At 37.5% G+C, this 15,668-nt stretch overlaps 3 protein-coding genes across 3 annotated transcripts; all 3 read left to right on the forward strand.

The window, feature by feature from the left end:
* Positions 1-2,760: 2,760 nt before the first annotated feature.
* On the forward strand, positions 2,761-7,404 carry LOC106424558 (protein NRT1/ PTR FAMILY 1.3). The gene is made up of 5 exons (XM_022709955.2): positions 2,761-4,449; positions 4,543-4,760; positions 5,435-5,976; positions 6,406-6,856; positions 7,019-7,404. Exons 1-5 carry the CDS (start codon positions 4,365-4,367, stop codon positions 7,391-7,393), a joined length of 1,671 nt encoding a protein of 556 aa, XP_022565676.1. The 5' UTR covers positions 2,761-4,364; the 3' UTR covers positions 7,394-7,404.
* Positions 7,405-7,709: 305 nt separating this feature from the next.
* Positions 7,710-12,908, forward strand: LOC106424608 (ER membrane protein complex subunit 1). The gene is made up of 12 exons (XM_013865365.3): positions 7,710-7,948; positions 8,174-8,301; positions 8,389-8,451; positions 8,541-8,662; positions 8,760-8,875; positions 8,969-9,773; positions 10,647-11,369; positions 11,442-11,663; positions 11,742-11,837; positions 11,908-12,102; positions 12,190-12,303; positions 12,395-12,908. Exons 1-12 carry the CDS (start codon positions 7,848-7,850, stop codon positions 12,653-12,655), a joined length of 2,946 nt encoding a protein of 981 aa, XP_013720819.1. The 5' UTR covers positions 7,710-7,847; the 3' UTR covers positions 12,656-12,908.
* Positions 12,909-13,078: 170 nt separating this feature from the next.
* On the forward strand, positions 13,079-14,476 carry LOC106424544 (E3 ubiquitin-protein ligase PUB23). Its single transcript, XM_013865309.3, has one exon. The coding sequence runs from the start codon at positions 13,265-13,267 to the stop codon at positions 14,288-14,290; it is 1,026 nt and encodes a 341-aa protein (XP_013720763.2). The 5' UTR covers positions 13,079-13,264; the 3' UTR covers positions 14,291-14,476.
* Positions 14,477-15,668: the final 1,192 nt, after the last annotated feature.

A 15,668-nucleotide genomic window follows, 5' to 3' on the forward strand; every position in this document is an offset into this window, starting at 1 on the left:
CACATGTTTGTTTGTTATCATCTCGAAATATGGCATTTGCGAGATTTCTAACTCAGATAATCAAATTAAGAGCACAGTTCTCAGATTATCCAATTAAAAGAGTTAGATTAGATAACGTGGTGAATTCACATCCCAAGCTTTTAATGATTATTGTATGGTATCAGGGATTGAAGTAGAGCATTCTGTTGCTCATGTTCATACACAAAATGGTTTGGCAGAATCATTAATTAAACGGCTGCAACTAATTGCAAGGCCATTGATCATGAGATCAAAACTCCCAACCTCTGTATGGGGACATGCTATTTTGCATGCAGAAGCACTAATTCGAATAAGACCAAGTGCATACCACAGATATTCTCCATTACATTTAGTATTTGGAAAAGAACCAAATATCTCTCATCTAAAAATCTTTGGTTGTGCGGTTTATATTCCAATAGCACCACCACAACGTACAAAGATGGGACCGCAAAGACGGTTGGGAATATATATTGGCTATGATTCTCCATCAATAATAAGATACCTAGAACCACAAACTGGTGATGTGTTTACGGCACGATTTGCCGATTGTCATTTCAATGAGAAAGAATTCCCAACTATAGGGGGAGACAATAAACAAATAGGAAAAAAGATCAAATGGAGTGTACCATCGTTATTACACATTGATCCTCCTACGAAACAGTCAGAACTAGAAGATCGACGTATCATGCATTTACAAAATATAGCAAATCAGCTACCTGATGCATTTGCTGATACCAAAATGGTAACTAAATCACATATACCCGCTGCAAATACTCCTGCTCGTATTGAAATACCACAAAACGGTGGAACGGCAGTTGATACACGTGAATCAGGAACACGTTTAAAGCGCGGTAGACCTATTGGTTCAAAGGATAAACTTCTTAGAAAACGTAAGGAATGTGAAAAGCATAATACTCCCAAAATAACAGAAAATATTTTGGGCGAAGAAAATTGTGAATCTAACAACAATATAGAGCATCATGAATCTGAAGGAAATCACGAGATTTCTATCAATTACATCCATAATGGAAAGATATGGAAACGAAATGAGATAGATGATATTGATGACGTTTTCTCATACCTTTTAGCAAAGGAAATAAATGAAGAAAACGAAGATCCAGAACCAAAGTCTGTATATGAATGTCAAAAGAGACATGACTGGATAAAATGGAAAGATGCAATTCAAATTGAATTAGATTCGCTTAACAAACGAAATGTATTCGGACCTATTGTGCTCACACCCAAAGATGTAAAACCTGTTGGGTACAAATTGGTGTTTGTCCGAAAAAGAAATGAGAAAAACGAGAATACAAGATACAAGGCTCGTCTTGTAGCCCAAGGTTTCTCTCAAAGGCCAGGAATTGATTATGAGGAAACTTATTCTCCTGTTATGGACGCAATCACATTTAGATTCCTGATGAGCCTAGCGGCCAATGAAAATTTAGAAATGCGTCTCATGGATGTCGTTACGGCATATTTATATGGATCATTAGATACTGATATCTATATGAGAATCCCAGATGGATTTAAAATGCCAGAAACGTTAAGTTCCAAACCTAAAGAGTTATGTGCAATAAAATTGCAAAGATCATTATATGGGTTAAAACAATCTGGACGAATGTGGTATAATCGTCTCAGTGAACACTTAACAAAAGAAGGATACACGAATGATCCTATATGTCCTTGTGTTTTCATAAAGAAAACAACATCCGGATTTGTGATAATCACGGTGTACGTTGATGATCTTAATATTATTGGAACTCAAAACGAAATCCAAAAGGCATCAAACTATCTGAAAGGAGAATTTGAGATGAAAGATCTCGGGCAGACAAAATATTGTCTAGGATTACAAATTGAGCATTCTCGAAAGGGTATATTTGTACACCAGTCTACATATACCAAACGAGTATTGAAACGCTTTAACATGGATAAAACAACTCCTCTTAGCACCCCGATGGTCGTTAGATCACTTAATGTTGAAAATGATCCGTTTCGACCATCTGAGGAAAATGAAGAAATACTTGGTCTTGAAACTCCATATTTAAGTGCAATTGGAGCTCTTATGTATCTTGCAAATTGTACTCGACCTGACATATCTTTGCCATTAATCTTTTAGCGAGATTCAGTTCGTCTCCTACACGAAGACATTGGAATGGAATTAAACATGTCTTTCGTTACCTTCAAGGAACAACTGATTTAGGCTTGTTTTATCCTAAAAGTTCAAAAGGTCAAATGATTGGTTTTGCAGATGCAGGTTATTTGTCAGATCCACACAAAGCTCGATCCCAGACAGGATATGTTTTTACAATTGGAGGCACCGCCATATCTTGGCGTTCTCAGAAGCAGACACTTGTTGCTACTTCTTCAAATCACGCTGAGATCATCGCACTCCATGAAGCAAGTAGAGAATGTGTATGGCTAAGATCAATAAGCTGACACATCTGTTCAAGCAGTGGGATTGACGAAAATACGGAGCCAACTATTCTATATGAAGATAACGCTGCCTATGTTGCTCAAACGAAGGAAGGATATATCAAAAGCGATAGAACCAAACATATACCTCCGAAGTTTTTCTCATACACTCAAGGGCTCGAGAAGAATAAAGAGATTGAAGTAAGATATGTTCGATCATGCGACAATGCAGCCGACCTCTTCAAAAAATCACTCCCTACCTCGGTATTCAGAAAACACATCCACAACATTGGAATGCGTCATCAGAAGGATCTATGACTGCTCATTCGAGGGAGAACTTACGTAGTTGTACTCTTTTTACCTTACTATGGTTTTTTCCCATTAGGTTTTCCTGGAAAGGTTTTTAACGAGGCAACAAAGAAGTTAAGCGAGAATGGATAGTGACACCGGTCCCCAAGCGGGAGTGTTATGAAAGCAGCAGCCGCCTTGTTTGAAAATATAAAAGGATGTGAGGCCCGCTGCACTATTTGCACAGTAAATTTCTTTCTATATATACGAACGTTTTCGTTCATTGTAACGCATTCCTCAACCTTCTCTTCTTTCTATAATAAACTCTTTCTATCAGTGTTAAAAATTCTACGGATATAAATTTTGCTCTTATTCCAATTTTCGCGATACAATAAAATTCCCGTTATTTTTATAACAAGAACTAAATAATTAAGGGTACATATGTCGTTATATAATAAAGGGGCCCTATAATAAGTGGGTAAATATAATACTTCAGAGTCTGTGTACACTGACATTTAAATAACCAATCATGTTTAAATTAATTTAATTAAAAACCTTCATACTTTTGTATACAATATTATAAGTAATCAGAGACTAAGTGTCGATGATTTTTTTTTTTTTGACTAAGTGTCGTTGATACTAACAAAAAATATATAAAATGCCATAGTATTTCTCTTTGAAAGTCCAAATCTTACTTCGAATTCTATATATGTATATGTTTCTCTTTTACATACAATAATTGCGAGTTGTCGATGAAATGATCAAATTGACATAATTTTATAAGATTTAATATGAAATGACTTTGCAATGGTTGTTGGATGATTTTCTCTTGTCCTGCATTGGTTGTTGGATGATGTGATACTACAGTGCCAACAGTTTATAAAAATAGAAATAAAATAAATATTTTGGACTGATTATAGAATAGTATTTTCATGGGGTATTCCTGGAGGATGGATAAGGCATTGTCTTTGTAGGAAAAACTTTCAAAAATACCTTTTTAGTTTGATTTAAAAAAAAAAATCTTTGGAGAACAATTTGCTGAATTATCATTCAAGAATCAACATACTTTCAGTAAATTATTTGAAAGGATTTATGAAGTATATACGTTCGCTGCTTCAGGTCAAGTGAAAGGTATTATTATATAGGCTATTAGCACAACAACAAACATGTGGATATAATTAGTGTTTTAGGGGCTGAAGATTGAAGACGATCTTTCATAGTCTCCTGAATCCTTCTCTGCGATACCAATGATTCGAGCCTGATCTCCAGCCAATTGATCTGGATAAGGTACGTGCTCAAGTTGCAGTCGACAAATCGTTCAGCCTCAGTGCTTACGAAGTAGGCTAGTTGCCTTACTTGACGTGGGCCTGTGTTACTTAGGTTCATTAGCATAAACTGACTCGTTAGTAGAATCCGGCCCGAAGATTTAGGGTTTGGACTATGACCAGAAACGCTCTCTTCCTAAAAGCCTGATTAGCTCTCTCTCTTTTAATGATAAACGTGATTAGCTTCTTTCCGTCGGATTTGTATTTATATAAGACGGATTTTATACAAAAAGATTCCTTAGCAAAGTTGTCATAATAAAATGTGTAGATAGGCATATATTAATACTATCAAGACTCATAGAACACCCAATAGAAACCAACATGGATCAAGAAGCTCTTCTCGTCGGAAAAGCTACGGACCAGCACCCGGAAAAACGCACTGTTTCGACCATTTCGTGTATTCTTGGTATAGTCTCGTATGTATCTATATACATATACATGTTTCTTTGTAGGATATATATATATATATATAAAAAATTTGTTAAACGTTTTTGGATAGCAAGTCAGGCTTTGGAGAAACTTGCATATTACGGATTAGTACCGAACATGATACTTTACTTGACGGTGGAGTACGGCATGGGAACGACGGAAGCGGCCAACATCCTCTTCCTCTGGTCTGCCGCCACCAACTTCTTCCCTCTTATCTGTGCTTTCATCGCTGATTCATACACGGGTCGTTTTCCTCTTATCGGATTTGGATCCTCCACTAGCCTTCTGGTACATATTTTACAAATTACGAAAACCACAATAAGTTGATTTAATTCGTTCTTTCCTTCTGTTTCTTAGTCTTTAATCTTTATTCTCAAAGTATATTTGAAAAAAAAATATTTAACCAATGAGTATTAGAGTATATATTCACGGCTTGTTTATCTTTTTTTTTTACTCCGTGCAGTCATATTTAACCATGTATTACAGTGACTTATAGTTGAGTTACATATTCAGTTTTTTTTTTTTTTTGAACAACACATATTCAGTTTTGTAATCATGCAAGAAAGTGTTTTTTTTCCTCCAGTTTTCCCTCACCGTGACAAGAAATTAACTAATGATATGAATTAACGTTTGATGTAACTCCATTTTTTTGTCAACAATGTAGCTTCTGTTTTTTTTTTTGACAATGTAGTTTCTGTTTAAAATTCCTCGTTTTCTAATAAAATTCAATAAATTTGTCACGTAACTATTCTACAATAAAAGGTATTCAATAAAATTGCATCTTGTCATCTCTTATTTTACCACCATATTTTATTTCAAGAGTTTTGTCCTATCTTTTCAATTACTAACAATAAATAATTATCCTAATGATGACGATTGCAAAATATGTATTCCATAATGGATACGTAAGCAACTTCTAACTGATCCCTTAATGAATTTTATTCACTTTCCTTATTGTGTAGGGAATGCTTTCATTATGGTTGGCAGCAATGATCCAACCAAAATGCGACAAATCAATAGACGTATGCCAACCAATCACACCATTCCAACTTTTTCTCCTATATTCATTTTTTACCCTCACATCCATCGGTGCCGGCGGCGTTAGGTCCTCCTGCTTAGCCTTCGCCGCCGATCAGCTCCAACTCAACAACACAACACGCATCTCCACGTCAGCACTAGAAACTCTGTTTAACTGGTATTACTTTTCGGTCATGCTCGCTTACTTTCTCTCCGAGTCGTTGCTCGTCTTCGTTCAGACAAAGTATGGTTGGCAAATCGGTTTTGGAGTCTCTCTCGCTTCCATGGCTCTATCGGTCGCTTTGTTCTTTGCGGCTTCTCCGTTTTATGTCAAGTTTAAGTGTGAGCATGGCCTCGTTTCTGGACTTTTCCAGGTTCTTGTTGCTGCTTTTAGGAACCAGCACGTTGATTTGTCATCAGAGGAGTATATTATATCGTACCATCAAGAAACAGGATCTTCATTTTCAATTCCTAGCCAGAAATTGAGGTATATTAGTTTACTATTTACAAGTAGAAAACTATTGATACTTTGCGTACGTTAAATATGGTTGTAACTTTATTTAGTACTCATAAGTAGAGAATATTGTCATGATGTAGACTACATATATAAATTCATGTTGAATGTATCACTTTGAAATTCACTTAGCCGTTTCCTGAGGTTAGCAAATATGTACATGTTTCTCATATGTACTTTTAAAAAAAAAATGTAACTATCATCATAATTTCATGATTTCACATATGTACATTTTTAGATATGAATACTATTGTTGAATCTATCCGACGTTCTTTTCTAAAATATTTTGACAAAGTGGTACATTGGTAGTTTTTTTTGAACTTTTATCTTATTGATGACTTTTTCCACACATACGATTCTGTAAGGAAAACCTTCTATTTTTGTATTATTTTCTGATTATAGGTATTTGAACAAAGCCTGCGCCACTAGTAACCCAAGGCAAGACCAAACCCTAACAGGAAACTCACAGAACCCATGGAAGCTGTGTACTGTACAACAAGTAGAAGACTTTAAATCTCTAGTCAACGTTCTACCAATCTGGTCAACGGGAATCATCTTGTCACTTGTTACAGCTTGTCAAGCCTCCTTCATAGTTCTTCAAGCCAAGGCCATGGATCGTCGCACTTTCATCAAGGGTTTCGAGATTCCTCCGGGATGTTACGGCGTTTTCATGATCATTTCCTTCGTGCTCTTCCTTGTTATTTACGATCTTGTTGTAATCCCGTCAGTGTCTTGGGCTCTAAAAAAGCCCTTTCGACTGGGAGTTATGGTGAGAATGGGAGCTGGGATTGCAATATCGGTGCTATGCATCTCGACTCTAGCGATAGTGGAGTACGTTAGAAGAAAAAGAGCTGTAAGTCTTCAATATAGATGGTTCTATATTACAATCCGATCGATTTAATCACGAGACAGAGCCCAATTTAAAATTTTGGAACACATGTCTAAAGACATTGTAGTTAGCTGGAACATAACATCATTGGAGTGTTTTCTCTTTTGTGTGGTTGATATACACTAGAGAGAGGAGGGAGGTACGCTGTTGTCTGCGATGTGGCTATTACCATACATGCTACTAGGAGGCATTTCGGAAGCACTTATTTCGATAGCACAGAATGAGTTCTTCTACTCCGAGCTTCCCAAGTCCATGTCAAGCGTCGCCACCACACTCTCCGGCCTCAACATGGCCGCCGCAAGCCTCGTCTCCTCCTGGATCGTCACCGCAGTAGATACCGCCACTTGCCGGACCTGGATCATAGAGGATATAAACGAGGGACACTTGGACTATTACTATTGGCTCATGACAGCATTTTCTCTTCTCAACGTTGTTTATTTTGTTTGGTGTAGCAAAGCTTATGGTAAATGTAAAAGTGATACAGATAATTCAATAAATTAATTATGTAAGTATATCAAAATAAATTACAGCACGAAATAATTACTAAGATAAATTTTTCTCAGCTTAATTAAATTACAGAGGATATAAACGAGTGGACTATTACTATTGGCTCACGACAGCATTAGCTCTTCTCAATGTTGTGTATTTTGTTTAGTGTAGCAAAACTTATGGTAAATGCAAAATGACCCAGATAATTACATAAATTAATTTTGTAAGCATCAAAATAAATTATAGTACGAAATAATTTCTATGTTTATTTTCTGATTAACTTAGCTAAGATATTTTGTTCTTAGATTTAATTAAAAAATAAAAGTTAATTCGCTTATATTAGACTCGACAGAAAAAAAACAAAAGAGAAGACTTTGGCTTGCTCCTCCTACGATTTGTTTCTTTCCAGACCAAAAGCTCTCTTCCCTCTCACCAGATCTGTTAAGAAAACTAACCAGCAAACGCCATGGCTATGGCGCTTAGGTTGTATCTTCTCCTTATCGTATTCGTATCATCCGCGATTGTATCTTTCTCCCTTTACGAAGATCAAGTCGGCCTCATGGACTGGTAACTCTTCTTAGATTAAACCAATCTGCACCGGATAGAGTAGTTTAGATCTTATTAGTTAGTTAATTAATTAAGTCGTAATACGATTCGGTTTGCCAGTTAATTTGAGATGCGATCGGGTAAAGCTACTTACTTTAGCCTATATATATGGATGTTGAATTGTAAAGGTATGATTGAAAGAAGTAAACTTTCGTTGAGAATCTCACTCTTGTTTGTATTGCGTAGGCACCAACGGTACATTGGGAAAGTGAAGCACGCAGTGTTCCACACTCAGAAGACTGGGAGAAAGCGTGTTATCGTCTCAACCGAGGAGAATGTTGTTGCCTCACTTGATCTCAGACATGGGGAGATATGTAAGAACAGTGATTTTGATACTATCCATGTTCAATCTTGGAGTCTCCTTTTCTTACTTTTGTTTGTTTGTTTTGGGTTGGCTGCAGTTTGGCGGCATGTCCTTGGGACAAAGGATGCTATCGATGGGGTTGACATTGCCTTGGGAAAATGTAAAGAATCATGTCTTGATGTACCAAACACTGTGTTTGCTTTCACACTAATGTACCACAGTGTTAACTCTTCAAAATTATATTTTCAGATGTTATTACCCTTTCATCAGAAGGAAGTATGCTAAGAGCATGGAACCTTCCTGATGGCCAAATGGTGTGGGAAACGTCGCTCCACAGCGCACAGCATTCAAAGTCACTCTTATCCGTGCCGGTTAGTAATATAAACCTAAGAGTTCTGTTATCCAAAATCTTAGTTGTGTCATCATATTACTTTGGTTTCTTGTTTATGTATTAGAGCTGCCTTGCAGGTGAATTTGAAGTTTGACAAGGACTACTCTATTCTTGTTTTCGGTGGTGGGTACCTTCATGCTGTTTCTCCTATAGATGGGGAGCTTCTCTGGAAAAAGGATTTCACAGCGGAAGGGTAATGATGACAGCCTTCGCTTTTTTTTATTTAAACGAGGTTGCTTCAAGTGCAGACATGCAAGGTTTGACTCTTACATGGTGACTCTTACAGGTTTGAAGTTCAGCGTGTTCTTCAACCTCTTGAGAGCAGTATAGTTTACGTGCTGGGCTTCCTTCACTCATCTGAGGCCATTGTTTATCAGATTGACTCCAAAAGTGGAGAGGTTGTGGCAGAAAAAAGTAAGGCGTTCCCTGGTCGATTCTCCGGCGAAATTTCAGCAGTTTCAAATGATAAAGTCGTTGTTCTTGATTCAACAAGGTCAATCTTGGTTACTATCAGCTTCGTGGATGGAGAAATCAGCTTCCAGAAGACTCTTATCTCAAGTCTCGTTGAGGACTCCGGAGAGGCTGAGATTTTATCGCCTCTTCTTAGCAACATGCTCGCTGTAAAAGTAAACAAACGCACTATCTTCGTGCGTGTCGGTGACCAAGGAAAGCTGGAGATGGTAGACTCGTTATCCGACGAAACAGCCATGAGCGATTCGCTTCCAGTCGCAGACGACCAGGTGGCATTTGCCTCGGTCCATCACGAAGGGAGCAAGATTCACCTCACGGTGAAACTCGTGGACGACTTGGATACTGTGTTGCTTAGAGAGAGCATTCAAATGGACCAACACAGAGGGCGTGTGGATAGAGTTTTCATAAACAACTATATCAAGACGGACAGGAGTAATGGGTTCAGGGCGCTTATCGTGATGGAAGATCACTCGCTCTTGTTGCTGCAACAAGGGGCAATTGTTTGGAGTAGGGAGGAAGGCTTGGCTTCGGTTACTGATGTTACGACGGCGGAACTACCTGTGGAGAAGGATGGTGTGTCAGTGGCGAAAGTGGAACACACTCTTGTTGATTGGCTTAAGGTATGAGTGTTGTTAGACCTATGTTTTGGATTTTTTTACTTACCATGGAGTTGTGGCGCATAAGATAATAATAGTCATGGGCATATTATCTGAAAACCGAACAAGAACCGAACTGAAATCCGAAACCGGACCGAAATTTAGAAAAACCTGAACTGTTCCTATTTTTTTAAACCCGAAAAGCTGAAACTGAACCGGGTACCTGAATATTCCAAATATAATTAAAAACTAATTTTTTTAAATTTATATATATATATATATATATATATATATATATATATAATACAATTATAAATAAAAAATATCAAAAAAATAATCACCCGAATATTTTTTTGGGTTTAACTCAGATTTTTGGGCTTTAAATCCGAACTACTCCCTCTGTTTTTTAAAGATGAATGTTCTAGGATTTTCACACTTATTAAGAAACCATATTAAAACTTAGTTATTAATGCATAGTTTTTTGTAACTTTATATTTCTTATATTTTTAAACCAATAGGATTAAAAGAAATGTAATTAATATTTTTGAAACACACAATTTTTCATTATTAGTTGATAAAATATGCTTTGAAAACATGAAAAATACATCTTTTGGAAACAAAATATTTCTCTAGAACATCCATCTTTAAAAAACAGAGGGAGTATTTCTAATTAGGTTCCACGTCGGGTTTTATAAAAAAATAGAAACCCGAACCCGACATTATCTGAACACGGATCCGATCCTAAAAAATGTCAAGTTCCTAAACGGGTCCTAAACACCAGAAAACCGAATAACCTGAACCGAACCAAAAACCCAAATGCCCAGCACTATAAGCACTATAAGATAAAGCACATTCTTCTTGTTTTCTCACCCTAATCAATTGATCTTGTTTCTGTAGGGGCACATCCTGAAGCTCAAGGGGTCCTTGTTGCTAGCAAGCCCAGAGGATGTGGTAGCAATTCAAGAAATGAGGATGAAGAGCTCTGGAAGGAGCAAACTCACCCGTGACCATAACGGCTTTCGTAAATTATTCATAGCACTTACTCGAGCTGGAAAGCTTTTCGCTCTGCACACTGGAGACGGGAGGATTGTCTGGTCTACGCTGCTAAACTCTCCAGCCTGTGCACGCCCCAGCGGTATTAGCTTGTACCAATGGCAGGTCCCTCATCACCACGCCATGGACGAGAATCCCTCAGTTCTCGTAGTCGGCAGATGCGGATCAGATTCAAGTTCCCCCGGTGTGCTTTCATTTGTAGATGTGTACACAGGGAAGGAGATTAGCTCATCAGATATTGGCCACTCTGTTGTCCAAGTTATGCCTCTTCCGTTGTTTACCGATTCAACGGAGCAACGTTTGCATCTGATAGCTGATACTGATGGTCACGTCCACTTGTACCCGAAAACTCCAGAGGCTCTCGGCATCTTTCAACGCGAGTTTCAGAATGTGTATTGGTACAATGTGGAGGGTGATGATGGTATTATCAGAGGACACGGTATGAAGAGCAGTTGCGCTGGTGAGACAGCAGATGAGTACTGCTTTACTACCAGGGAGCTTTGGACTGTTGTGTTTCCTTCGGAATCAGAGAAAATCATTTCAACACTAACACGAAAACCAAACGAGGTATTAAATATTGGTTTTCTAGTCATCATATGCTTCAGTTTATTAAATGTGTGAGTTGATTGTATTTTCAAGGTTGTTCATACGCAAGCCAAAGTCAGCACAGACCAAGACGTGTTGTATAAATACGTATCGAGAAACTTGCTGTTTGTGGCCACTGTGTCACCAAAAGGCGCTGGTGAGATTGGTTCAGTTACACCAGAGGAGTCAGCACTTGTAGTATACCTCATTGACACCGTCACTGGGCGTATACTTCACCGTTTGTCACATCAAGGCTGCCAAGGGCCTGTTCATGCTGTAAGTTCTCATCTCATATCTTTTTGTGAATAGATTCAAATGCAACTTTCTTAACCTTTTTAAAAAAATTGTTTGCAGGTGTTTAGTGAGAATTGGGTTGTTTACCACTACTTCAATCTTCGAGCTCACAAGTACGAGGTTACGGTGGTTGAGATCTATGATCAGTCCCGGGCGGTATGACCTTCATATCTAAAACATTTAATCAGTTGATTTGAATGCTCTGAAACATTATCTTTATTTGCAGGAGAACAAAAATGTCTGGAAACTTGTTCTAGGAAAGCACAATCTAACAGCACCAATCTCTTCATACTCAAGACCAGAGATGTTCACAAAGTCGCAGTCATACTTCTTCCCTCAGTCAGTGAAAACCATCGCGGTGACATCAACAGCAAAGGGTATCACTTCAAAGCAGCTTCTCATTGGTACCATCGGTGATCAGGTTTGTAGATTACATATCACATCATATATAATAATAATTTACGGGTTGGAATTGGAAAACTGATAAATATTCCAATGAATGATTTAGATATTGGCACTTGATAAACGATTTGTGGATCCAAGACGGACACTTAACCCCTCGCAAGCTGAGAAAGAAGAAGGAATCATCCCTCTGACTGATTCATTACCTATAATTCCTCAGGTTCACTCAATCTCTTGTTTGGTTTCTGCGCCCTGTCCTAGTTTTTTTCCCCATTGTATCAAGTCTTATGCGCCTTTGTCATGTTTCACAGTCGTACATCACACACTCCCTCAAAGTAGAAGGTCTAAGAGGCATAGTAACAGCTCCAGCAAAGCTAGAGTCAACAACACACGTCTTTGCCTATGGAGTGGATCTCTTCTACACAAGGCTTGCTCCTTCAAAGACCTACGACTCCCTGACAGACGATTTCAGCTACGCACTTCTCTTGATCACGATTGTGGCACTCGTTGCAGCCATCTACATCACTTGGGCCCTTTCGGAGAAGAAGGAACTAAGTGAAAAATGGAGGTGATTGGATCCTTCAGAGGTTTTAAAACCTCTCTTTGGTTTTTCACAGTTGTAGAATGTTCATGAAAACAAATCAATATTGGCTTAACTAAATTCTTGATGTTAGGCTTTGGAAATTGAGTACTTAACATACTCTTGCTTGTGACTTCTGTCACATTAGTCCTGCGTTGAACCTTTGGCACTCATTTTAAATTCACAAACATATTAATTGTTTTGATAAAACATATTAATTCATCATCTTATATTTTCTTGGACTATATTCCAAGATTCCTTGCCTAGTATACATGCAAATGACAGTAACAATAATAATTATTATATGGTTTAATAAGAGTGATAATTTTATAGCATCTTTGTCGAAGGATACTAGAGGGGTTGTTAGCATGTGAATCTCGCGTATGATCCATTTTTTTTTAAGAAATCGGTTATCAAAACTACTAAATAGTAGTTGGTCTTTAAAGATTTCTTACACTGTTCGTGGATTCCACTGACACGTAGTGACTCGTGATTGATTTGTTTTAAATTTTTTTTTTCTTTTAAATTCGAAAAAATAAAAAATAAAAATTAAGAAACTCCAAATGAATTTTTGGGATAATGATGCTCTTAGGAACAGTCCATGTGTAAACGCCTGACAAATTTGGTGCGAAACAATTATTTTTCTTACTATTTAAAGAAGAGACACTTCGCTTCACTTCACTTAATAAGTGCTCCCATCATTATTCCAGCGATGATGAAAGCAAACCAGAAAGCGAAACCACACGCGCCACCGCGTCCTCTCTTCTCCTGTGGCTTCTTCCGCCGCTGCACACAGTACGTCCTCAGTCCAACCTCTCCTCACCGTAAGCCAACCACCACCCCTTCCTCCTCTTCATCCTCATCAACCTCCACTTCTCAAAGCTTCACTCAATGGCGTTTCCCGCATCACGCTGACCAAACTCCATCCACCGTCACTCTTCCTCCCACTCCTCCTCCTCCGCCGCCTCTTCCGGTCGCCACCACTCTCCAAGAAACCTTCCAGATCGCTGAGCTTCACCTCGCATCCGTCTCTGAATCCGACAAGCTCCTCGCTCTTCAGCTGCTCGAGCGAGTCGTCGTACCTGACCCGCCGTCGGATCCGACTTGTCCTCCGGGTCTCATGCGAGGCCTCGTCTCTTGCCTCCGCAGCAACAGCATCGTAACCGCCAAATACGCCACCAAGATCCTCCTCGCGCTCTGCCTCGCCGAAGGTAACCGCCACGTGGCGGTCGAGGCGGGAGCCGCTCGAGCGGTGGTGGAGACTGCGGCGGGGTTAGAGATCTCTGCGGTGGAACGCGCATTAGCTGCGCTTGAGCTCATGTGCACGACGGCGGAAGGCGCGGCGGAGGTTCGTGGTCACGCGATGACGGTGCCGGCCATGGTGGCGGTGATGGCGAGGCTGGCCGGGAGGGGGAGGGAAAACGCCATTAGTATACTTGCGGTGGTATACGGAAGAGGAGGAGTTGACGGCGAAGAGATTGCGGTGGCGCCGGCGGAGGAAGTGGCGAGGGCGGTGGCTCTGGCGCTCGAAGGAGAGTGTACGGCGAGAGGGAGAAGAAAAGCGGCCCATCTGTTGAAGACCCTTGAGGAATATGGACGGTTAGATCTGAGTAAGAATGGGTCATGAGGAAAAATAAAATCTAACGGCTGAGATTATGTCAGATAAAATAATTCTGAAAGCTAGTTTGATGTCACGGGCTTGTTGTTCTTTTGTTAAAGAAGTGTGGGCCTTGGCCTCTGTCTCCCCCTTTCTATGTGCATAATGCATAATATGAATCGTTTTCCTAAATAAGTTTTCAAAGACGAAATTAAATTACTAGAATTACTGCTGAATATAAGTTTCATATTTATCTTTTTTATTAAAAGAGAAGTACCATTTTTATCTATTTGATTTTTTGCATTAACAGAATAAATCAATTTTAACTGTAAATTTAAATTTTATTTTTAGTTATAATAAAATAATTTTATTTTTAGTTATAATAAAATCTGTTAAGAAATAATCTAACCAAATCTTATAAAAATTTAAACCTTTTAATTAGTGAATGATTAATTTCGTAATTAGTAATATAATATTACTATAAACTAATTTTAAATCAAATTTTATATAAAACAAAATAAAATAAATTATATGATATTTTTTATAAATAGAAGTGATAAATGAAATAAAGATGAAAACTATACTAAATAGGTATATTAACATAAATTAAAATAATATTTTCATTTAAATAAATGAAAAATATCATTCACCCTTTAGAGAAATTAGAATATAATTCACAGTTTATAAAAATTAAAATTCATAAATTATGTAACATTTTTATATAAAAAAAAATTGTTAACATATATTAAACTTTATATCTACACCTATATATTATCTATTTATTTATTTTGAAATTACAATAATATATTATCAAAACTGATTATATACAAAATATAATATGAAAATCTATATACTTATAAAATGAAAAATTACCCACACAGATGTGCGGATCAAAGTATAGTTTGTTCTATTATATTAGCAACCAACCGAGTTGTAAATTTCTAACGACCGAAAGTTTTTTTTTGCTATGGTTGCTAATACATAATGTATCTGATATCATTATTCGACAAACAAACATGGAACTTCATTTATGTTTTCAAAAATAAAAATGGAACTTCATTTATTCAACATGATCATATATTAGCAACCATATTATAAGTTATATCCTTATATATTGAAATATTATTTTGTTTTTTTATATGAAAATTCTAGAATCAACTAAGATAGGTATCTATGAATTTTTAAAATATAGTGAAATAAAGATAGTGTAGTTAATTACGTTGAATATATTCAAATTCATGAAGAACTTCTTTAAATAATTTTTTTATTTTTTATAAACCCAAGCATATCTCTATAATATTATTTGAGAAGTCATTTTTCTACGTGTCGCGCTCAGATTAATTCTTACGACGGTTATTTACAAAAGTACCCTTAATGAATTAAAAATATTAATTTTAAGTACCATTAT

Source organism: Brassica napus, chromosome C9 (assembly GCF_020379485.1).
Source record: "Brassica napus cultivar Da-Ae chromosome C9, Da-Ae, whole genome shotgun sequence".
In the NCBI taxonomy this organism is placed as follows: Eukaryota; Viridiplantae; Streptophyta; class Magnoliopsida; order Brassicales; family Brassicaceae; genus Brassica; species Brassica napus.